Source organism: Camelus bactrianus, chromosome 7 (assembly GCF_048773025.1).
Source record: "Camelus bactrianus isolate YW-2024 breed Bactrian camel chromosome 7, ASM4877302v1, whole genome shotgun sequence".
Lineage (NCBI taxonomy): Eukaryota > Metazoa > Chordata > Mammalia > Artiodactyla > Camelidae > Camelus > Camelus bactrianus.
The window spans coordinates 84,435,564-84,460,182 of record NC_133545.1 but is presented as its reverse complement, the minus strand read 5'-3'; the positions used below and the strand labels follow the sequence as shown (position 1 = coordinate 84,460,182).

The window sequence follows — 24,619 nt, the reverse complement described above, 5'->3', positions numbered from 1 at the left end:
ACATCCCGGCCACATGTGCCTGGTTCTAGGGGCCTTGTGATGGAACCCATGTTGACAAATTATAACGTGGTCTTGACGGATGAGCAGGGGTGGGAGAGAATGAAATTTATTCTGGAGGAGGGGCTGGAAGAGGAGCTGTCATCGGTCAGCCTTGCTCAGCTGTCGGGAGGGTGACACTGACTGTTCTGAACAACTTCAAGTGCATAATCTCCCACCTGGGCCCAGGGGCCTGGCCCTCTCCCCAGGTCTGCTCCCTCACTCCAGCTTTCCTGTGCTCCAGGCCAGGACTCCTAACCGTGAGATTCCAGGCTCAGCCAGAGGGTGGTGACTCGGCCGCCAGCCTCCATCCACAGGGCCAGAGAGGACACCTAGGAGCTGACCCCCCTGCAAAGCACACACCTACGTAAACCCCCAGACAGAACACCAGAGAGATGCCCAGAACCACACAGCAGAGCCGATGACCAGACAGCGCAGTTATTTGGATTATCTTTAAAATTTATTTTACATTCTTGCATAAAAGATCACAGCGGAACTTCATCGACCTAAATGACCACTTCATGGTATGTCATTATAAAGCCAAAAGTTGCTGTCCCAGCAATGCACATGCATCTACTTTTGGACATTTCACTGCTTTATTTCTTGGGCATTTATGTCAGCGTCAGATAACACATGAAATGCACATACATAAAGAAGACAGATGTTATCTCCCCAAACTTACAAACAGGCGAGGAAAACAGATGCACACAGAGCTAGATGCGCAGCAGGAAAGGAGTGGGTTAGAGCAGGCGGGCTGAGGGACCCGACACCCAGAAGCTGCTGTGCAGGTCACACGGGGACCAGCAAAGTGGGCTCAGTGTGCCAGCCACGTGCCAGTCCAGGGAAGTCAGCAGTGAGGAAGCCAGCCCGCACCTCACCCCAAGGGCCCCGTGCTGTGAGAGCCTGACCATGTCCTGGGGACCGTCTGAGGGGAGCAGCCCGTGAGAGGTGGCTGGGACACTGAGGACTGTGGAAGGGGTGAGGGGCAGGGAGGAGCCGGGAGGGGAGGGAGCAGAGGGGGGAACCACCCCAGGGCCACGCAAGCCCAGCTTCATCACAAAAGCAAAGAGCGCCACGTGGGTATATTCATGATCAGACTTTTGTGGAAAGTGTAGCAGGACAGGGTGGTCATGGCAGAAGAGGTGGAGAAGAGAGGGTGGAGCTGACGCTCAGGAGGAAATGAACAGTCACAGCAGTGACGGAGGCTCTCCCTGGGCTGCATCCAAAGCGCTCCATGTGGACTGCAGTCATTTAATCCCCCGAGCAGCCCATTTTACGTAAGGGGAAAGTGGGGCCTGGGGTGTTCTAGTAACTCGCGAAGGTCTCAAGCTAGCAAGCAGCAAAATCAGGATCTGACTTGGGGCATCCTTGCTCCCGAGCCTGTGCTCTTTGCCAGCACTTGATGTGACGGTCAGAGTAGGACCTGCAGGCCCGAGTCCAGCTGTGCTGCTGTCCCCACACAGCAGGAGGCTGGTGCCGCGCCACCTCTGGGTGGGACAGGAAGTTCTCACGTGTCCCCTCTCTTCTGAGGGCAGGCTGAGTTCAGTGGGGTGGAGGCCAGGCTTTCCTTTACTCTCCCCAAACCTCCTGCCTACCCCTCCACGCCTACTTTCTGCCCTTCCATCTTCACCAAGTCAGCGCTTCTCTGGCTTCTCCACTTGGTGGCTGAACAACAGGCCAGAAATGCAGCTCACTCCTGCCTCTCGCTCGGGGCTCCTCCCCGGAGCTGTAGGTACCACAGCGCCTGGGAAGACATTCCACATATGTCAAGCGCACCCCAGGCCTTTCTTCTGAGGGTGCTGTGCCAGGAAAGTCTTTAAAGCCCACGTGCACTGGCCCTGAACCTCCTGTGTGCCCAGGGTGGCTCTTCAAATCCCCTTTCAACCTCAGTGTCGCAATACCCATCCCAGCTCTCCTATGTTAATCAACAAAATAAATGCACTCCACTAAATTAAAGCCAGCATCTCAGAGAAGAGTCAGGGAAACGAGTTTCCAAGAGGCTCTGCGAGGCTTATGCGCATCCGAAGCAGCCTTTGGACCAGTCAGCAGGCAAGTTTCACGTGGAGTCGCCTGCAGGAAATTGAGGACACGGTCCCAGTTGTGGTGGTGGGGACTCCCAGCCCTTGGTCTGGGAAGCGTTGGCCCAGCCTCTGGACCCCTGGATCGCTGTCAGGGCGGTGGTGTGGGTGCCGGACTGTCAGCCCCAGAAGGGGTTTCCTTGCGGGCCTGTTTGAAACGCCTGGCTCAGGCTGTCAGCCGCTGTTACACCCACTTATCCTGGCCTCTATTCATCTTCAACAAGCTCTTGCAAAAATGCATTCAGTGTACCAAGTTCTCCGTGAGGCATCTAAAGAGGCAGAGTGCAAGTTCAGGATGATAGTTAAATGTAGCTGGAGATGCCCTCGGCGTCCTCCTTGTGGGTTGAATGACTCCCCGGAGAGGCCAGGCTGATGGGAAGAGGCCCCCCCCCACCGGAAGTGGGGAGAGGTGACGGGGTAGGAGGTCCTGCTCCGTTAGGAAGCCTCTTCTCAGCACGGCTTCCCTCTCCCTCCCACACCCCATCCCTAAATAACAATTCCTAATTTGGAAGTGCTGTTCCAGCAGGACGCCTGCTAGCCGCCTCCTGAGTGGACAGGAGCCCCTCAGCCTTCCTGGCACCTGAGACATCTTAGGAAGGGAAGCATTTAAGGCAAACAGTGGCTGGGCGGGTACAGCTCAGTAGTAGAGCTCATGCTTAGCACTCACTAGGTCCTGGGTTCAATCCCCAGGGCCTCCATTAAAAATAAAGACAGACCTAATTACCTCCCCGCCTCCAAAAAACATAAATCAAATGACATCATAACATTCAAGAGCCGTCTAGATAATACAAGGGAGACATAGGGATCGATCTTTCTTTTTCCCCTAAGAAAAGAAAAACATTACAGGCTTCACAAACAGCCCTCTGAGACTAATTCCTGGCAGGGTCTTTTTAAGACCCTATTTTCCTATAATGGCTAGTTTTGCTCTAGAAGAAAATCTTTAAATTTTGCTCCAATAACGACAAGTTAATTACTTTTTTAACCTAGAATCTATGCAAGAGAAAGCACAGAATTTGCCAGAAAATTTGGGATCTATTCTTATCTACACGTGCTGCCTGTACCTGCACTAAAATGGGGAGAGCTACAGAAAGCCGGAGAGGAAAGCCGAGTTGTTTGAACCTGCTCGTTTCCATTTCGTGCCTTCTGTAAGCATTTCTCTCATGCCTGCTCTGCTGGAGAGTTCTTGAGTGTCTGGGAAACTGGAAATGTGGCCCACCCTCCTGGCTGAAGAGAGGAAGTGGCCGCTGTGAGGAGGCGGAGAGACTGTGGCACCAACAGCACAGGGTGTGTGCAGACCCTGACCCTCCTCCCCTCCTGCCTGCCAGTCTGGCCCTGCCCACAGGCGAGGGCTGCCACGCTCATGTCAGCAGGCTAGGGCCTGGCGGGGCCCCGCGGGGCTAGGCTCAGTGCAACAGGCATCAGGCCAGGAGCAGGGGTGGGAAGTCACCCCCACCTGTCAGAGGAGAAGGGGCAGCTGACAAAGACACCAAGAAGGCTATGGACAAGGACTGGAGTTGAGGGGACACACAGTAAGCCCTTCACATCCGTGATTTCTGCATCTGCAGAGCCAACCAGCCATGGGTCAAAAAATATTTGGGGAAAAAAAAATTCCAGAAAGCTCCAAAAAACAAAATGTGAATTTGCCAGCCACAGGCAACTGTTTTCATAGTTTTTACATTGTGTTTACAGCTATGCACATTGTATTAGGTGTTACAAGTCATCTAGAGATGATTTTAAATATGTGAGAGGGTGTGTGTAGGTTTATACAACTTCTGTGCTATTTTATATAAGGGTCTTGAATTTCTACAGGTTTGGGTGGGAAGGGAAGGGGAGGGGGCCCTGGAACTGATCTCACAGGTACCAAGGGACAACTATACATTGGAGAATTCACTACATGTTGGGCACTGTGCTGGCTGCTTCTCAAATACTCTTTCTTCCTCTTACAACCTTGATTCTAATTACAGCAGAATTGTGGAGGCAGCCAGCGAGGGGTGGGGAGTGGCCCTTTGTAAGGTGAATTCAATATCCACATGACTTCAATTAAAAGTTGAGAGAGAGAGAAAATAAAACAGGACAGAACCTTCACTGGTACTGAAGCCTTTTTAAGACAGTCCAGGAAAGCGTGAAAGAGCGGGTTCTCAGCCCTGAGGCCAGGGAGGGCAGCGTCCCAGATGCGCTGGCACACGGAAAGCGAGGCCAGGCAGGTGGCGGAGGGTGGTCCGGAACCAGGTCTCAGCCCGGCCGTGGGCCTGGCCTGGCCTCTTCTACTTGCTTCATCTGAGTTTGAAACCTGAGTAACTGGAAGGCGGTAAGTCAGTAAGTCGGCAGCTAGTCATGCTTCCTGTCTTCACTTTCCGTCCATGGAGCAGTCACTAATGTTACATGGTGCAACTTGCTGTGTCCGTCAAGGGATGTCCCAGGAGGGGCTCCAGCGCCTTCCCTGGAGAGGAGGGGCTCCAAGGCTGTTGCACACGTGACACTAAACCCTGTACTGGGGCTTCCACGGTGACTCACCCTGCCCTCTGCTTGACACTGGCCAAGCTCTCCTGGGGTCTGCCAAGCACCCCACTCCCTCACTGCGTGGCCCCGTTTCAGGGCGTGAACTACCTGGAAGACCAGCGCTTGGTGCACCGAGACCTGGTGGCCAGGAACGTCCTGATGAAGACAGCGCAGCACGGCAAGATCACAGACTTTGGACCAGAATGCTTGGTAATGAGGAGTACCACGCAGAAGGAGGCAAAGTAAGGAGCTGGCGGGTGGACGGGCGAACATCCGCGTCAGCAGACTCACTGAGTAGGGGCATTCTTGGGATGTTCAGGGTGAGGTCACAGCAGCTGTCACTGACACCTGGGTCGAGCCAGGCCTTTTGTCCAGCTCAACCAGAGATGCTTGGGGAGCAGGATTTGCTGGGAAAGTGAGTAAAGGTCTTTCAGACACATCGAGAAGCCAAAGGTAGTGATCACGACTACAGCTTTGTCTCCCGGTGACCATTTGCCAAGGTTAGAGGCCTTGAGAGCAGTGCTGAAAGCCCCCCCGAGTTGTTCCAGGGGCTCCCAAGGGGCACTGGCCATCACAGAGGGATAGGCCCAAGGGTTCTCCAGGGGCTCCCACAGCAGTGAGGGGCGCCAGCCTCCTATTAGGGCCTCCAGACACGCTGGGTCAGCCGCACCCCCTTCAGTTTCACTCGGCCCGCGTGGCTGCAAGCCGCCGGCCCCTGCAGACACCCACAGACACCGGGCCCGACCTGGGCCCCCAGCTCCCAGCTCGGGTGCCCAGCTCAGCAGAACAGCCCACAGACCAAAGGCCTTCAGCTCTGAGGCTGAACGGACCTGTTCTCTGCCAGACCAAAAGCTGTCCTCCCGCTGGGAAGGAGCCCTGGGCCTGGGGGTCAGGGTGGAGGTGGCCCCAGCTTCCTCCCCTTTGTCACTTGTAGTTTGTCCCAGTGTAATTTATTGCTTTTTTTTTAACAGAGGGAAGCTAATAGTTGCCTTATTACTTTCACCTTTCATCATCCCAAGGTGCCTATCAAGTGGATGGCTTTAGAATCGATTTTACACTGAATTTATACCCACCAGTGTGGTGTCTGGAGCTACAGTGAGTCAAGCCCCTAAGGCTGATGGATGGTGCCAAGGCTCTGCTGGCTTATGTTGTGGTCGGTTCACATGACCCGCTCATCATCCCAGACAGTGACTGACAGTGACACCACCGCGTTGTCTGTCTGTTACACTAGAAAACATGAGAAAGGAAACTGGGCCTGACTACCATACTGAATGTCACCGGAGGTATCAGTGAGCCTGTAAGGAGAGAGGGCAATGGGGGGGGGGGGCTTGAACTGAGGAAATGCCTGTACCCACAAAATCAAACCCATCGTGACCTCTTGCCATGAATTTGAAGTGAACCAAAGGCAGATTACAAGTGAGGTTTCATGGGCAGAGAAGTGTGGTCTTATGAGGGACTAACCCTGTGGCTATTGTTCAGGTGGTGTGTGTAGTTTGTGTGTCAGGAGGAGCTTGACAGAGATGCGCTGTGAGGAGGTGTCTGCAGGAAAATGCAAGAAAGGGGAAAGTTACTGCTTCCAGCTCTAGTGAGGACCATCTCACCAGGACCTGATTCTCTTCCTTCTTCCACATCCCCCCAGCCCTGTGCTCTGTGCCCTGAGGTGCTTCTCTCTCCTCAAACACGCCTTTCACATCCTGGCCTCATCCTCCGTGCAGAGGATTCAGGAGCCTGCGGGGGCCTCGCCTTGCGGGAGAGCGGCCCCAGTACATCCACTGAGTGTGTGCTAGGTGCTTCCATCTGTGTTACCACTGCCAGCTCCCCGTGTCACCCGAAATCTGCCAAAAGCTTGCCAAACACCTGATCCGCACTGATCCGTGAATTTTCAGCCTGTTCCAGCTATTAAGGCAATGGAGGTGAAGTGGGGAGTCACCCCACCCCCATTAAAAATGTTTCTTTGGGGAGAGCAATATTGAAAGGAATTTCCAGGAGGAATGTAGTCATATCACAAAAATAAAGTCACATATAAACGAACTGACTTCTAATATTTTAGTTGTGCTAATCGATTTTTAAAAATCCCCCTTTACTAACATTTTTCTACAAAAAATGTTTATGTAAATCAAGTTAAATTTTTCGATAATTCAGATTGCTTTGGTAATTTTAGTTTAAGATTAAGTTTAAGTTTAAGAATGCTTCCATGAGTCTCCCCTGTTAAACATGACTGTGGAGTATCATTCATAGGTTTTAACTTTTAAATAAGACTTATGTTGTCTCATGAAGACACCAATTAACCTGAACTCCCTAAAGTTTTCATACCAGTTACCTGATCAGATAGGGTAATAGTTCTTGCACACCATGTTCAAGATGATGAAAAACACACAACTGTATTTAATACCTAGAAATAAATTTAACCAAGGAGGGGGAAGATCTGTACACTGAAAACTACAGGACAGTAAGAAACAAATTAGACAAAAATAGATATTCCATGCTCATGGAATAAAACAATTAACAGTGCTAAAATAGACCCATGCTACCCAAAGCATTCTACAGATTTAATACAATCACTATTAAAAATGCAGATAACATTCTTCACAGAACTAGAACAAAAAATACTAAAATTTGTACGGAAACCCAAAAGACCCCCAACAGCCAAAGCAATCTTGAGAAAGAATAATGCTGAAGGCATCATGCTGTCTGATTTCAAACTTTATTCTAAAGCTGTAGCAATCAAAACAACATAGTATTGGCAAGAAAACAGACACACAGATCAATGGAACAGAACAGAGAGCCCAGAAACAAAACCACACATATATGGTCAGTTTATTTATAACAAAGGAGCCAGAATATACAATGGGGAAGGGGCAATCTCTCCAACAAATGGTCCTGGGAAAAGTGGACAGTCACATGCAACTAAATGAAACTTGACCACTATCTTACACCATACACAGAAACTAACACAAAATAGATTAAAGACTTGAACATCGAGAACTGACTTCAAAACTCCTAGAAATAAAAATAGGCAGTAAGCTTTTTGACATTAGTCTTATGAAGATTTTTTGGATTTGACACCAAAAGCAAAGGTAACAAAAGCAAAAATAAACAAGTGGGACTACATCAAACTAAAAAGCTCTGCACAGCAAAGAAAACCATGAAAAAATGAAAAGGCAACTGACCCAATGGGAGAGGAAATTTTCAAACAATGCATCTGATAAAGGATTAATCTCCAAAAACTTTTATCTAGCTAGCTAGCTAGATAAAAAACTCATACAATCCAATAGCAAGAAAAACTTGCAATCGAGTTACAAAATGGGCAGAAGATCTGAATAGACATTTTTCCAAAACAAGACAAACAGATGGCCGACAGATATGTTACAGGGTGCTCAACACCACTAATGATCAATGCAAATCAAATGGAAAATGCAAATGAAAACCACAATGAGATACCAACTCAAATCTGTCAGAATGGCTATTTTCAAATGTACAAGAAAATAACAAGTGTTGTCAAGACTGTGGAGAAAAGAGAATCCTTGTGTACTGTTGGTGGAAATGTAAATTGATCCAGCCACTTTGGAAAACAGTATAGATGTTCCTCAAAAAATTAAAAATAGCTCTACCATACAATCCAGCAATTCCACTTCTGGGTATTTATCTGAAGGAAACAAGAACACTAATTCAAAGAGATACCTGTAGTCCCGTGTTTATTGCAGTATTATTCACAATAGCCAAGACAAAGAAGCAACCTGAGTGTCCACAGATGGGTAAATGGAGAAAGAAGGTATTTTACACATACATATATATATACACACACATATATATAAAAAACATACATAATGTATATATAATTCATATATATATGATGGAATATTACTTAGCCATAAAGAATGAAATCTTGCCATTTTTGATAACACAGATGGAGCTTGAGGGCATTGTGCTTAGTGAAATAAGTTAGGCAGAGGAAAGCAAATAAATACCATGTGACCTCTTATATGTGGAATTTAAAAAGTTTAATAATAAAAGTTAAAAAATAAAAACCAAGTTCATAGGTACAGAAAATAAATTGGTGGTTGCCAAATTAGGGGTGGGGTTCAGTGGGAGAAATGAGCGGAGGCTGTGAAAAGGTGGAAGGAAAGAAGGAAGGCAGGATGGAAGGAAAGAAGGAAGGAAGGAAGGCAGGCAGGAAGGAAGGAAATGTTAAGCTTCTAAATTAACGAAATTAGATTTTTTTTTTATGTGAGCTAATCAATGTCCTTACATTTAAGCCATTTTGGTCGGTATTTCTGTTATGTACAGCCACACTGTATCTAAAAACTTACCAATAAAAATGTTAGTTAAAATAGAAATCTACCAGGAAGTATTTGCCAAAAGTTTACTGTAGACCATGCACAGTACATAATGGTTCTGTCCCTCAAATTTAGTTTAATTCAGTGTGTCTCAAAAAGAAACTGAGTTAGTATCATGGGGCTGGGAAAGGGAAAGAAGTTGCAAAAATGCATATTCCTTGGCTTTACTATACACCTACTAACCCAAATCTTGGGAGTGGTGGGGAAAGCAAAAACGTGTATTTTACGTAAGGACTTAAGGGATCCTAATGTAGTCTGAAGACTAAATGTTACTGAGTCGTTCAAGACTGGTCACGTGAATCAGTGAATGTAAGGCAGATATATAATAAAGTGCTTAAGTGTGAAATGCGGAATATGAGCTCTCAAGTCATGCAGACATTCAGAAGCAGCTCAGCAAACTGGAAGACAAGGCTGATCCCACCACTTATCAAGCAAGCATTTCAGTTACTTCATCTTTAAACACGGTTAACACTGTGACTACTTCGCTTTGTGGTCCTGAATTCTGAGATAACATGTGAGAAGCATGTGGGAGGTGGTAGTGAAACCAAATTTTAAAAACTGTATTCAACTAAATTGAAATATAATTCTGACACTTATTTTAGCGATAGTAATTGTATTCACTGGCAAGTCTGCTTAGACATAGTTTGCAAATCTTTTAGTTAACTTTAAAACCCTGTATTAATGTAACATTCTATTAAATAATGGATAATCATTTAATATTTGGATAATTTCTACATAAAATACTTGAAATATTGGTCATCAATATTCACTTACTATTTTCATATGCTATGAAACGCTTTTTCTTTACTGAACATGTTTATTTTTGCCGCTTTGAAGCTGTAAAAATGGTGATTGTGTAGCTATAGATAATTGTTTTATATGTGCTCATGAAATTTGCTGGTATGCTAACAAGACTGTGTATGAAACTGTTATTACTTACTTTTCAACATTTAGTGAAAAATAAATTAGATATTTTGGTTAAAAATGAGTATTGAAGCTATCCTGGGAACAATGGTTTCAGAAAAAGACTAAATGTGTTAACAAAGTAATGGAATGTATTTTCATTTATCAATGGGAAATGACAGTAATTTCTTCTTAAAGCAAAGATTCTGTACAACAAGTTAAAGAAGATAGTGAAAGAAAAGAAATCTTGTATGGACAGAGAAAGTTTAGAAGGTTTGCAGAAAATTAACTTTACTTGTCTTAGTTTATAATAATGCAAATAAAGAATCCGAAGAGAAGCAATGAAAGCCATTAAAATGTCTGCAGAGTAGACTCAGCTTTTACAACTGTATTTGTAAGACAAAAAGAAAAACTTCATGAACTCTTAGTGCTAAATATTACATTAACACAGCACTAGAATGTCATTTTCCCTCTATGAAAATGACAAATTGGTGTAGGAGTGTTCAGTCTGCTCTACAGAAGACGTAGTCGTTTGTTACCTTCTGTATAATCTGCCCAGACAGTTACTTTTCTTACCAAATTAGGGCAGCATATAGCTGGGTCTTGTTTTTTAATCCATTCAGCCACTCTGTCTTTTGACTGGAGAATTTGGTCCATTTATATTTAAAATAATTATTGATATGTCTGTACTTACTGCTATTTTGTTATCTCTCTTCTGGTTCTTTGGTAGTTCCTCTCTCTTCTTCTCTTTCATTCCCTGTTTGATGACTTTCTCTACTGTTACACTTACACTCCTTTCTCATTATCTGCTGTGTATTATAGGTTTTGGCTTTATGGTTACCATGAGGCTCACAGGTAACAGTCTATATAGTATATAAATAACGATTTAATTTAAATTGATAGCAAATTTGAATATATTCTACAAGTCTGCATTTTTAAAAATTTGGTATAATCTAGCTAACTTATTAATTATTATAGTTACAGTTATTTTCACTACTTTTGTCTTTTAACCTTCATACTGGCTTTATAAGTGATTAATTAATAAAGTAATTAATAAGTGTACTATAAATTTACCTTTAATAGTGAGACTTTTATTCTCTTATGTTTTCCAGTTACTAATTAGTGTCCTTTCTTATCAGCTTAAAGAAGATCCTTTAACATTTCTCGCAGGGCCAGTTTAGTAGTGATTAACTCCCTTAGCTTTTGCTGGTCTGGAAAACACCTGCTCTCTCCATTAATTCTGAACGGCAATCTTGCTGGGTAAAGTATTCTTGGTTGGAAGATTTTCCCTTTAACCATTTTGCATATACCATGCCTCCCTTCTGATCTGCACGGTTGCAGCTAGAAATCTGCTGTTAGGCTTGGGGGGTTCCCTTATACATAACAAGTTGTTTTTCTCTTGCTGCTTTTAAGATTCTCTCTTTAACTTCTGGCATTTTAACTCTAATTTGTCTTGGTCTGGGTCTCTCTGGATTCCTCTTGTTTGGAATTCTCTGGGCTTTTTAACCTGGGTATCTGTTTCCTTACCGAAGTTAGGGAAGTTTTCAGCCACTACTTGTTCAAGTAAGTTTTCTGCTCCTCTCCCTGTCTCTTCTCCTTCTGTAACCCCATATGAATATTATTTAGCATGATGTTGGCCCACAGGTCCCTTAATCTATCTTTATTTTTTTAATTTTTTTTTTCTTTTTGCTGCTCTGATTGGGTAAGTTCCACTGCTCTTTCAGATCAGTGACTTTTTTTCTTCTACTTTATCTAAGCCCACTGTTGAACCCCTCTGGTGTATTTTTCAGTTCAGTTACTGTATTCTTTGGTTCTGTGACTTCTGTTTGGTACTTATATTTTCTTTGTTGAATTTCTGAGTACATCCAAACTCCAGCTAAGTTCAGCGAGCATTTTTATGACCATTATTTGGAATTCTTTATCAGGTAAATCACTTAACTCCTCATTTCATTAAGGTTTCCCCCCAACCTTGGGATTTATCTTGTTCTTTCATATGGAATATTTTCTTCTATTTTTTTTTTCTTTTTCTTGGCTCTTTGTGTCTGTTTCGATGTTAGGTAAAATAGCTACCTCTCCCAGTCTTGAAGGGGTGACTCCATGTAAGCACTGAGCCTTATTTTTTAACTTTGCCCTACTTCCTGGTTGTTTCTTGAAGTGACTCTCTGTTTCAGACCCATGGATCAGAACTGCAATCCCGCCATCCATCAGAGCCTGGCACTCAAAGGACATCCCCCGTGCAGGCTGCATTTGCCCACTGGCTTTGGGGTTTGTGGGGGAAGGAGGATACTCACTTGCCACCTCCAGTGAAGCAACAGGAAGATGGAAGGAGGAGTGGGACCCCTGCCTACCACCTCCATCAAGGATGTGGCAGCAGCATGCGGGATGGGGGGCTGAACCTTTGCCTCTGGCAGGGTTGCAGCAACGGTGCAGGTGGGGTGGGATGTGTGCCCACGGCCTCTGGTGGGCTGTGGCAGCAGCATGGGCTGTGAGTGCTAGCAAGTTAACGAGAGAGTACAAAAATGGCACCAGCTGGCACCTCCATCCATGGGGAAAATCCCAACAAGCTTCTGTCCCTCTAGTACATGTTTTAAGAATGGCAGATAAATCTTTACATATGGTTTATGCTCTTTTTAAATTGCTGCTCTTGTCCTGGGTCCTGGGTGAGTGAATCTGCCCATGGGCCCTTTAGAAGCAGAATCTCCATACCCCACAGCCCTGTGGTTCCTCAGGATACAACCCCTATTGGTTTTCAAAGCCAGATGTTTCGAGGGTTTGCCTCTGCAGTGCAGGTGTGAAGGGCTGGGTGCCTGTGTGGAGAATCATCTCACCCTCCCAGTAGAATTTCTGTAACCGTGAGATCCCTCCCAGTTGTGAGTCTCCATGCCAGGGGTAGGGTTTTTGGTGCGACTGTGTCTTTTCCTCTCCCACCTATGTTAATGTGGCTTTTTTATTCTTTGTTGTGGAGTAGCTGTCCAGCTATTCAAGTCCTTCTCAGAGGGAGCTGTTTCAGATACAACTCATCATTTCCAGGTCTGGTCAGCAGAGGGCAGCAAAGGGTAGTGGAGCAAGGGCTCACTGAGAAGGCCTGGGCATCCCTCTCTTGTCCATCTTTGTGGAGGTAAAAATCAGTTAGCAAGTAGTAGAAGGTCCAGAGTGCCAGAATCAGGAGAGAAATTACTCACAGGGACAGTGACCCAGAATGAAAATTAGGCTGAGGCCACAGTGGAAAGGTTTAGCCACAATTCACAGCCTGGTATCTGTGCAGAGATGTGAGCAACTAGGCCTCAGGAGGGGACTCATCACGAGAGCACGTTCACATCCTGACTGCTCCTCCAGCCTGTCTGAAGCCCAAGGTCTCGCTCCTTAAAGTGAAAGCGGTCTCAGACACTGGCTCCTTAAGTTTTCCTTTCCTCCAAGGCAAACACAGAGACTACATTTCCCAGGCTCCCATGCAGTTAGGTATGGCCATGTACCCAAGTTCTAGCCAGTGAAATGTGGGGAGGATGATTAAGCCACTTCTAGCCCTGGCCCATAAAAACCTCCCATGAATCTTTCACATTCACTTTTCCCCTTTGCCAATGAGATGGTGGGCCCACAGTAATTCTGTGCGCCACCTGCTAATTCCATCAGCCTCGGTCCATGAGTGGGGCTGAAAACCCTCCACTCCCACACTGGCTACCAAATGAGCTTTGCCTTAGCAAAAAATAACCTTCAGATGTATTTAAACCACCGTGATTGAGGATTTACTGGCTACTACAGCTTGTATTACCTGGCTAATATAATAGGTTTACAGTGGGCAACTGAATTTTCTACTCCGACTGAAGACTGACCAGCTCAGTCAAAAAACCAATTCATTCAGCTAACCAACTGCCTTGAGAGAAGACCTGCTGGTGGTGATGGCTGAACTGGTCAAGTGACTGAAATGGGATTAGGCACACAGCCTGAGGGAAGGGCAGAGGGTAAGACATCAGGCAACTAGCAACACGGGAGACCAGCGCTGCAGGATTTTATCAATGGCTGTGCCCTAAGTGATGGGCCACTTGGGAAGAAATGCGGAGACCTGATCAATGCAACATGGAAACCTGAGTGACTCAATGTGTCCTAAATGAGATGTGGCCCCTCCAGCACGTATACACATCAAATACACTAGGTATAATGGCCATAGTGGTACTAAAGACTAAATTGAGTAAACATATCCAGTGGATAAAAAAATTTTTTTTAATAATTTTAGAAAACCAAAGTAAGTGTCTACTATCCAGTTTGGGAGCTGATAAAACTTCCTGTCTGAGAGGTGGTCCACGCACGCAGCAGTGGCTCGGGGTTCCAAAACCAGCCATTTTGAAGAGAATGGGTCTGGGCACCAAAGGCAGACGCTGACAGTCAATGAGAACACACAGATACATGCCAATCAAACACCCTCTGAGCCGACCTAAACATGTGTGGCTGTACATTTTTCTTCTCTCCTTCAGAGGGGAAACATTGCTTAGTGAAACACTGTAGCACTTTGAAATTAGGCAAACGTGACTCTAGGAATTGTTAGGTATGTGGCTCTCAGTTACTTAACTTTACTGGGCCTCAGCATCTCCATTTGTAAAACTCTAAATAATGATTCTTAACTCACAAATCTGCTGCAAAAAAAAAAAAAAAAATGAGATGAGATCCTTAAACTGCCTGGCAAAGAGCTTGGCACCTTGTAGTTACTCAGTCAACACCACTCCCTGTTCTGTCTCCCTCTCTCCGGTCAGGGAAGACCATCCATGACGTCGCTGGTTAGTTTTGAATATAAAGTCTCACTGTCTCCTAAAAGCATAACTAACATTAACTGAAGGATTGCTGTGTTAGGTACCACAGTAAGTTTTCTGAAGTATTAGCTCATTTAATTCTCGTAACAACCCTGTGAGGAAGGCACTTTTATCATGATCTCTATTTTACAAATAAAGATATTGAAGCTCTACAAGTTGTCCTGGCTTTCACTGTCTTCTCAGGTGGGTAGTAAATAATGAAGAGGGATTCAGAACTAGGTAACTGGGTTCTGGAACGTATACACCTGACACTACACACTCTGTTTTCCAAGACAGATATTTAATCAAAGATTTAAAAATTTAAGGGAAAAAATAGAACTAAGAAAACTGACGTTGCAATGTACTTAAATGTTGGTACCAGTGGCACAGGATCACGTCTCCTACTGGGTATTTAGGGCAAAAGTGCAATGTTCAATGAAATACGTAAAAACAGACCCTGTCACTGTTATTCCATTCACAGCACTTTCATAAATGGAAAAGAACAATGGTGTTTTGGAACAAAGTAAGCTGTTACACTTAAATTAACTATTACATGACTAAGGAAAGCTCCTTTAATCTTTCTGGGAAAGGTTTTCTCCCCTTTGCTTCACACCAAAGGGGAAGATGGCATAAGAACCCCACTTCTTTCTCACTGGACACCTAAAACACAATCACAGTGCTGGTTATATGTAAGAATCTTGCCAAGGCTTTTTATAAATACTGGTTTTCTAGATCTGGTGACTCAGAACCTCTGGGGGAGGACTGCCTCTCCCGAAAGCAATTCTCATACATCAGTCTCGATGACCAGTGACTGGATTCCAGAAGGAGAGATGTTCTCCTGGCTCTAACCTCCTTCTCCAAAAGGGAGAGGCAGAGAGCGGAGACGATCTGGGAATTGGGGAAGGTGCGGAGACATGTCTGCCTACATTTCTTGCCTCAGACACATTCTGGCAGATGCTTGATGAGGGCCCAGAAACTGCTGCCCCGTGAGCCCCCACGGCTGTAAAGACAGGCAAGCAGGTGCAGACCAGCACTTGCCTTTACAAGTGGGGAGAAGGGTCTGCAGGCCACTATCTAGATGCCACTTAGACTAGATTGGTTTTAAAATGAGTGGCCTGAACAAGGTCCAAAGGACTAAAAAGACCTGTGCTTCTGGCCTCCACCTACCTTTTCAGACCTATTTCACTTTCTAGGAAACTTTCATGTCTCTGAAATTTCGTAGGCTCAAATTCTATCCCTTCGGCACGAAAATATGAAACCTTCCCTCCCAACACACGACTGTCTCTCCTTTTTCTTCTTCTTTCTTTTCCTCTCTCTCCTGCCTTTCGCATCCTCTCCAAATAATTCAAAATTACCTTTTAAAATTCATTTCAAATGGCTCTTCAAAGAAGCCTTCCTTGCTTGTGCGCCACACAATCAAACACAGGTGTCCCTCTTTTAATTACTCATCTCACTCTTTAATTTTTCTTTATACCTAACAGTCTAGTGTTAACACATCTACTGGTGGGAATCTGTTTAATTTCTGCCTCCACCGTGCAAATCTATGTTTTCTGAGAGAGTTGAGTCTCAATCCCTTTGCTCCCTGCTGTCCAGACCTCACCAGGTGCCTTTCTTTAAATACACGCTCAAACCCTCTCTGCTGAGTGAATGAAATTATTAAAGAAAGACTGTTTCAGAGTACCCCATTTTTTCTTCACCTATGGCAGAAATCTATTTCATTCATTTATTCAATAAAATGTTTTGAATTCCTCCAATGCGTCCCTGTGAGAATTAAATGATAAATCAGATAGAGACTCTTTCCTCAAGGTCCTTAGCAGTCACTGAAGAATGAAAGATATGTATTCAGATCACTATTACAGGAGCCTACAAAAGAAACTGCACACTTTTTTGCTACTGTGATTGGGTTTCGGTCCTCTGCAGTTGTCAAAGTGCCTGCTCCTGTCAGAAGATGTTAGGGGACCTCCGGAGTCAGCTGGATTTGAAGCCTCTGGTTCCATCACAGCGACCTGGTTTGACAGCATCTAAACTACCTGGGCAGCAGCCTCCTTATCTGCACACTGATCAGTTTTCTAGGGGAGAGAGGATGCTGTCTCTACATACAATGTTGGTAGCAGGTTACTACAGGTCCCACAACACTAAAGAAGACACACAGATGGCAAATAAGCACAAAAGGATACTGAGCATCATTAACCATGAGGGAAATGCAAATTGAATCCACAACGAGACGGCACTACACAGCTATCAGATGCCTAAAATAAATAATGACACCCCTAAATGTGTGTGTGCAGGTGGGGAAAGTGAATCAGGCATAGAGTGCTCGTGAGGATGAGAAATGGTGCCGCCACTTGGGAAAGCAACTTCTAACAGTCTCTTTAAAAACAAGACACACAGCAACAACAGCTACACCACCACCCAGCATTTGCCCAGGGAAGTGAACACTTGTGTTAACACAAACACCTGCACACACACGTCTGTTGCCGCTTGATTTCTAAGAGCCCCAAACTGAAGACTGACCCAGACGGCCCTCCACAGTTGGTTCAGCAAACTGTGATACATCACCATCATGGAAAACTGCTAAGGGTTACAAAGGAACCAGCTATAATACCCACCACAACTCTGATGAATCTCTACTCATGCTGAGTGCAAAAGAGCAAACCCCAAATGGTTATGTAATGTGTGATCCCACTGACACAACATTCCAGAAATGGCAAAAGTAAAGAAATGGGGAACATATCACAGGTTTCCAGGGATTGAGAGATGGTAAAGTGGGAGGGAACTCTGTGCGGCTGAGAAAGAGAAACATGAAGGATCCTCAAGGGGATGTTCTGTATCTTGACTGTATCCATGTTAACATCCTAGTTGTGATATTGCAGTAAAACCTAGAGAGATGTTACCACTGGGGGCAACTGGGTAAAAGGTTATAGACACTCTTTATTATCTCTTATAGCTGCACTGCATTCTACAATTATCTCAAAATGAATACATTGATTTTTAAAAGTCAAAAGATGGAGGCAAAATCAGGGAAACAAGTATGTCAGTTGGTCAGTGATGGCATGAGCCTCAGAACCCTGACATCACAATGGCCAGAACCCTGCCTGCAGCAGAAGCTCAGGCTTCCTGGAGGAGTTCACAGCCCTCTGCCAAGTGCTGGAGACACACTCGGTTTTCACAGAGAAGAATTAAAGAAGACAGGATGTTCACCGCAAGCAATGAGCTTGTAGGTGATCATTCAAGGTTTCACCGTATAAGGTAATCTTTTAATACACTATTTTTTCAGTGTTACCATTCCATTTCTTAATTACATTATATCCTGTGCAACTTTTTAATTGAAGTGGAGTCAGTTGACAGAGCTGTGTTCGTTTCTGGGGTACAGCATAATAGTGCAGTCATACATACACGTACAGACACTATTTTTGATTTTCAGAGCAGACTGGTGGTCCTAGGAGGTGCTTTGTTGCCTCTAAAATATATGAACTCCTTTTCACCTTCAGCACTGGTTTCATGAAAAGCTACCTGTGTCCGTAAGATTCAGCGCTGCTGAGCACAAGGCAGCAGGTTTGACGTTCTTGGTTGGGGGTGGGGCTCACTTTCTTGACTTCATGGGAAAGACTTTTCTGTAGACTTATGATAATCTCTGGTCTACGTATCAGTTTTTAAGCTCAGTTCAATTCAGGTGTTTCACCTATTACGACCGGAAGCTCTGTTAGAGCTTAGCTGTAGCTTAGCCAAATAACAGCGAAGCAATTCCTCATGTTTAGAAACATTTTAATGACTCCAGTATCATTTGTTGAACTTTGAGAATGTTTCCCAAAAATCTAAACATTGATTTACATTACAATTTACCAGAATCCTCAGTTATTTAAACTTTTGTGTTAAAAGGAAACCAAACTGTAATTACTTCTCTGTAATCTTCAAATAACTTTATCTATGTTAGGCCAAAAATTATCCTATTTGGGTTTTCCTAGGTTTTGACTAGTTTTTTAACTTCTTGTAATACACTCTTCACTTAAGTCTCTGTTCCTCTTCCAGTTTACGAATCAACTTCGCTCTTTTCTCCTCTTCCCCACCTCTAAGAGTGCCATGGCTTGGCACTTTGTTCCTGAAACTGTTTTCCATCCACATCAACCCCCTAAGAGACCTCATTCCTTTCAGTCGCTTTCTGTAACTTACTAACTCCTGATTTGGAGCTGTGAAACCCTGTTCGGGAGATTGAGGCTAATTTTTAGTGTCCACCTTGACATTTAATATAAACTCCATCAGATATGGGACCAATGACTTGCTGTTCTGTGGTGTTTGATGTTTTGCAGGGAAAGCCCTTCTACTGCGGTGGACGCCCACAGGGACAATGCGTCACCGTTTGAAGGCACCCAATGTATTGTGATCATGTTCGGCCCGGCCAAGCTCCAAACAGGCTGGAGGAAGGAGAAGAGGCAACTGTTCCTGTACGGGGATAAACTATTGATCTCGAACACCAAGCACGCACATACTATGCTCTCCCGATAATCATAAAGTTATATTTATGCTGTTCAACTTAATAATCTGAGTTTACCACCTAGTTTTTCCAATTAGCCATAAGAAGGGTGGGTGAGGGGAACTAAGCTTCCATTCCTCCTCAGCTCACCTGCAGTTCAGCTGGAAACTAAGTCATCTTGGGATTTCTACTTCAGAAGCCAGCACAAATGGAACAGCTGACTAACTGCTACGTTTGTATTTGGTCGTAAGAAGGAAATTTCAGTTTGTGTGTAATAATAAAGGGGGCTTCAACGTTTCTTTCTTCACAAATGTTTCTCCAGTTGTGTGAGATGCTAAAATTCAGTGAAAATTCTTTTGAGGTTTTTGTCATCATTTTCCGACTACATACATTAGACACTTCTGTTCTCAAGACTTGCGGCCAGATACAGCCTTCAGTATCACTTCTGATATTCACTAGAATGCTCAGTAAGTTATTTTCTACCAAACGAGTAGTTTAGTTTTTAAAACAGGATCTCCATGATAAACGTTAAGATATTAATACTAGTAGAGGCCCATGAAGAATTTGCAAATGGGGATTGCACAGAGCGGACCCCATCTTTACACATCACTATCCTCAAATTTAGTTAGTAAAGAACACAGAGACAATGAAAGACACATTTTATTTAACTCTAAAGATGAAGGTTACTGAAAACTTAGCAGTGAAAGGACAGATACTTATAGAATACTTCCCAACCCCAGCTTCCAAGCATCTCAGGAAACACCTCTACCTTAGAAAGGGGGAAGCTTCCTAGGACCTTATAAACCCCACAGCTCACGGGGCTCACCCTCTGGTATAAAGGTTAAGGGGCAGGAGAAGGGAGGGGCACCTGTCTTGTTAATACATCGTAACAGGGGACACAAGATAGAAATGGAAACTTGAGTCCTCTTCACCCTTCTCTTCCTGAGCCACTTAACATGAGATTCATCCTCTAATTTCTACTGAGAAAATCTCAGAGCAGGTGACTGGATGTGAAGAAACAGTCAGGCCCTAGGAGAATACCCTAGACCAGAAAGCTTCCTTGTGATACATTTAAAATATTTCCATGCTAACATCTGGCTTTTTTGATACAATGTCACGAGATTTATCATCTCACTCCCCAAATCAAAGAACAGTCCCATCAGAAAACCTAGTGGCTCTGGGAAAAGAGGAAAGAGGTGGAGGTGGGTACTTCAGGGAACTACAGGGCAACACCCATGGATGCCAAGTGGTTGTCAGAATAGGCTCCTGAGTTAGGCTGTCTGGGTTCCAACCCCTTTTTTGTTGCTTTTGGCAATTTACTTAGCCTCTCTGTGAGTTCCCTCACCTATAAAATGGGGCAAATAATGACTATATGGTGTGGTTGTTTGGCAATTAAATGAAATAACGTTTATAAAATATTTAGAACAGTGCTTGGCATATGGTAAGTGCTCAGTGTTACAGGAGAGTCATTTGTGAAGCCATGCTCTGGGTTTTTGGATAACTTCTCGGTTTAGGTTCAAGAGAGCGCATAATCTTGGTACCTTATTGAACTAAGGAGAGAATTACTGAAGTAAGTTTTTCCAGGTCAGTATATCTGAAAGTTCCCACATGGTACCTTGAGAGTCTATACACATAGACGCCTACATTAGAAGAAGAATGTGTAAAATCTAGCAGATATGTATCTATCATTCCCACCGCCACATATTTTTATCTTGATAATGACTTTACAGTTACTGTCTAGAAACATAATTTTATCTGACAGTTGTGTTTCATAAAAATCTTCAAACACGCAGACATAGAGTAAAACTGATTAAACAGAATGTAGCAAAAGAACATCTTGTATCAGAAGGTGAGTTTCCATCATATTTACACTCATGGTGCCCCGAGCTTTGTGTCTAGACCTTTCAGGTGGGCTTCCTGAGAAATTATTTTCATTCCACAAACCCCACTGAAGAGCTGTAGCTTAACTGTTCCATAAATCGGTGGAGTCACAGAAATTCCTGCACGTGAGGGGTCTCTGAGCTCATTTAGCCCTGAGTATTTCTACATGTGGTTCTGAATAGCAGGGCTTCCCAGAGCACCAGGCCCAAGTTCTCTGGGCATCCCTCATGTGGCGTGGAGCTGTGATCACACCCTAGGCCTACCTGAGCATTGCATGTGTGAATTAGCCAACAGCTACGGTCATGTGATGTCAGAAGTCAAAAGGGAATAGGCAGAAACAGTTCAGTCCCTCCAACACTTTTTGAAGAAAGACATGAATGAATAATAAGTTAATTATAACAATTATAAAAATTACATATATAATAACAAATATAAGAATAAATGATTTAACGGTTCTCTGATCTCTACAATATAAACCATGGTCCATTCTCAATTCTCATCATTCAGAAAAATGCCTATTTGCTACCATCGAAGTATTTTCAGGGCCTTCCTGGCCAGCCTCTGTTCAACACACACTTGGCAAAGGCCTATCTAACCACTCCCTGTGCTGTGCACAGAGGGTCAAAGAGATAAAGGAGCCATGCTTTGCCTAGAGCAGCGAGACAAGCATTTCAGCATGAACATAGTGGCTCCATTACATTTAAGAAACAAACTAACAGAAGTCTTGCCTGGTTACCTTCGCAGGTACAAACGGAACTTTAAGATCAAATACGAAATCCCACTGAACAACATGTGGACTGGAGACTGCACAAACAAAGCAGGGGAAGCCATCAATGCACCCAAGTCTTTTGTCTTGGGTTGGCCCACAATGAACTTTGTGGCCACCTTTAAGTAAGACCTATAGCTTGGTCCTGTCTATTACATGAGTTAAAAAGGAAAACAGTTTAATTAGATTATATATTAAGTCAGTGACTCATGCTCTGAACTCCCATGATGACACTTGTATGCCACGTACCGCACCCCTCAGAAAGGTTTTTATGTGCAATTGATGGTAAATAGGGGGAACTACTGGAGGACTTTCCTTTAGTTTTGATCCGTGGTTTTTCAAGTGGGCTATAGGAGCCCCTTGGGGAGCGGAAGCTCACGTGTCTGTGGTGTTCCTGTAAGTGGAAGGAGGATGACGAGGTCAGGTCTCCACGGCCCTCTCTCACAGCCTGCCCCTGATGCCCAGGGAGCACCTCTGTTTCTAAATCCCCAGAATATCATTCTTGAGCAAGTACTATCAAGTAGTCGAATTATATTTGAAAAATTGCCTTTACACTCCCAAGCTAATTCCTTTAAAGACAGGATTTAATTATAGAAATGAAATGAATCATCAAGTATTAGATTGTCCTAATTGCTGTGCACAGACTGTCTTCTTTGGTGTCTACAGACAGGTGACAATCTTAAAACAAAGGTGTGATTCCATGGAGGGCAGGTCAGTTTACCAAGACACATTCTTGGTTGGACTGAGGATGGGGAAGGTGGCCATCGTGAGTCAGCACTTCTCGGTTCACAGGGGGGTGATGGAACTTTCACATCTGCCACCTGGAACAACCACAGCCCAAATCTCATTCTCCTTATGCACACAGAGTGTGCATCACACGCACTCAACTCTTCTGTCTTGTCCTCCTCACCCCATGCTACCAAAACCTCACCTATCATCGTAAACATAAGACAACTAAAATGTTACCATGCTGTTAATTTATGAAATTCAAGACTGCAGCTGTTGACTTAAAGAAAATTCCCAAAGCTGTTTGGGAAGAATCATGTATTTGTATCATTCTCTACATATTTTCTTTCAATGAATTACTTCTCTAAAGATTAATGGTTGCTATTGTTTAATATCTTTTCCACGTTGCAGGTGAAAGGAACCAGTTTCACTTGGGAATATGCAAAGGTTTTGATAAGGAAGTGTCCAAGAAACATTTTTTCTAGTGACGGGGAAAATGTAGAAGTCAAGTTCACACGTTATACTGGTTCAAAGGCTGCATAAACACATATAAGGCAGTAAATCTGCCTGGCACCTAGTGCTGGCTATTTGCTGTTTTACTCTTCTGCAGACTGGCCTGAGTAATTACAAGCTGTGTCCATGGATATACGCAGGGTGGGGAGATCAGTGGGCATTCTACTTTCCTGATGAATCGGGTCCTGACATGGTGATAGGGAATGCAGGAGCAGTGCTACTGGTAGGGAGAAAACATGTGGCAGCCCCTTTACAACAGCCATGAGAAATAAAAACACACATCCACACAAAAATTTATACAGAAATGTTCAGAGCAGCGTTATCCATAGTAGCCAAAAAAAAAAAAAAAAAAAAAAGTAGAAACGACCTAAGTGTTTACTGAGGAATGGATAAACAAAAGGTGGGGTGGAGGCTGAGGATGGGGGTGGAGTCATAAGTCAGTGCTTAATGGACACAAGATTTTTTTTTTTTTGCTTTTGGGTGATGAAAACATTCCAGAATGAGATCATAGTGATGGCTGCACAACACTGTTAATGTACTGAAGGTCATGAATGGGCAATCTGATGCTACATGTAATTTATGACAATAAATAAAAGCTTAGTAGGTGGTAAATCCATCTGGCAATGGATGTTAAAGCATTTCAGCTTTGGAGATTAAATGCTGCAGAGACTGTAGAAGAGACAACATGAATCTTTAATAATTTAGCAATAGGCACATTGATCTTGATCAGAGGGTTATAGTCATGAAGTACTAATTTAATGAATTACAACTGGCTAGATGCTATATGCATCAAGGAATACAATATGGTAGGGTTTTTTCCTAAAAAGATCCTCTTGTTTTGGGGACAACAGAGTTTCATTCAAAAGCCAATTCTTCAGTATGATTTAACTCAAATAGTACAGCTCTTTATCTGTAAATAGCACGTCCAGCTGAAGGAACACCCAGGGGCATGATTAACCCTTTTTCAGTGTCGGAACTTGGAGCTCAGAGTGGTTAAGTGACTCGCCCACGATGACACAGCTTGCATCATACAGAGCTGAACTTCGGTGTTCAGATTCCAAACCAACTGCTCTTCCACTTTAAGACCTACTTCCCATCACTGTAACCTTGCTTATAAAAGAGCAGGGCCTATCACAAGCCCAGTTATGAGGAGGGTAACACTTACACATGCAGCCCCATCAGTAACCACAGGACGCTGATATATTTATCTGGAACAGTGTTTAACATGTTAGTACAAGTGTTTTATGTAGTTTAATTTCCTTCTCCCAATGTTTAACATTGCAGTTCTTCAGAAAGAAGGGACAGATGGCGCGCCTTCCTTGAGAGGTACTTTGTCAGTACACATATTGTACATCTTTTATCCATGAGAAGAGTGCAAATCCCTTCCAGGCAGGGCCCCCGACACTCTCCTTCCTCTCCTTGGTGGGAACTGTTACACTGTCCTCAGACACTGGGAGCTCTGCCCCTGCAGCTCCTGTAACTGATGCGCTCTCCCTCACATGCACGTTCTGCTTCTTTGCTCGTTCTGGTCATCACTCTCCTCTTTCCCGTCTCTCCGTCCTAATGCTTGGCGCTAACACGATTCTCAACATATATACTGAATTCCCAGAAATGAAGCCTACATACTG

The 24,619-nt window shown here is 44.1% G+C and overlaps 1 protein-coding gene across 6 annotated transcripts in view; it reads left to right on the top strand.

Annotated features, from left to right (window-relative positions):
* LOC123617147 (epidermal growth factor receptor) overlaps positions 1-24,619 on the top strand; it is a 121,883-nt gene that overhangs the window by 90,851 nt on the left and 6,413 nt on the right. Inside the window, exons 1-3 of one of the 6 annotated variants that reach the window (XM_074367762.1) lie at positions 4,497-4,855; positions 18,942-19,076; positions 21,731-22,041. In XM_074367762.1, coding sequence (XP_074223863.1) covers positions 4,497-4,855; positions 18,942-19,076; positions 21,731-21,881 — 645 coding nt within the window. In that variant the 3' untranslated portion in view covers positions 21,882-22,041. Of the gene's footprint in view, positions 1-2,689; positions 4,856-5,584; positions 5,723-18,941; positions 19,404-21,730; positions 22,042-24,619 lie in introns of those variants that run through there. The other 5 variants (XR_012508316.1, XR_012508317.1, XM_074367763.1 and 2 more) reach the window with 5 other exon arrangements.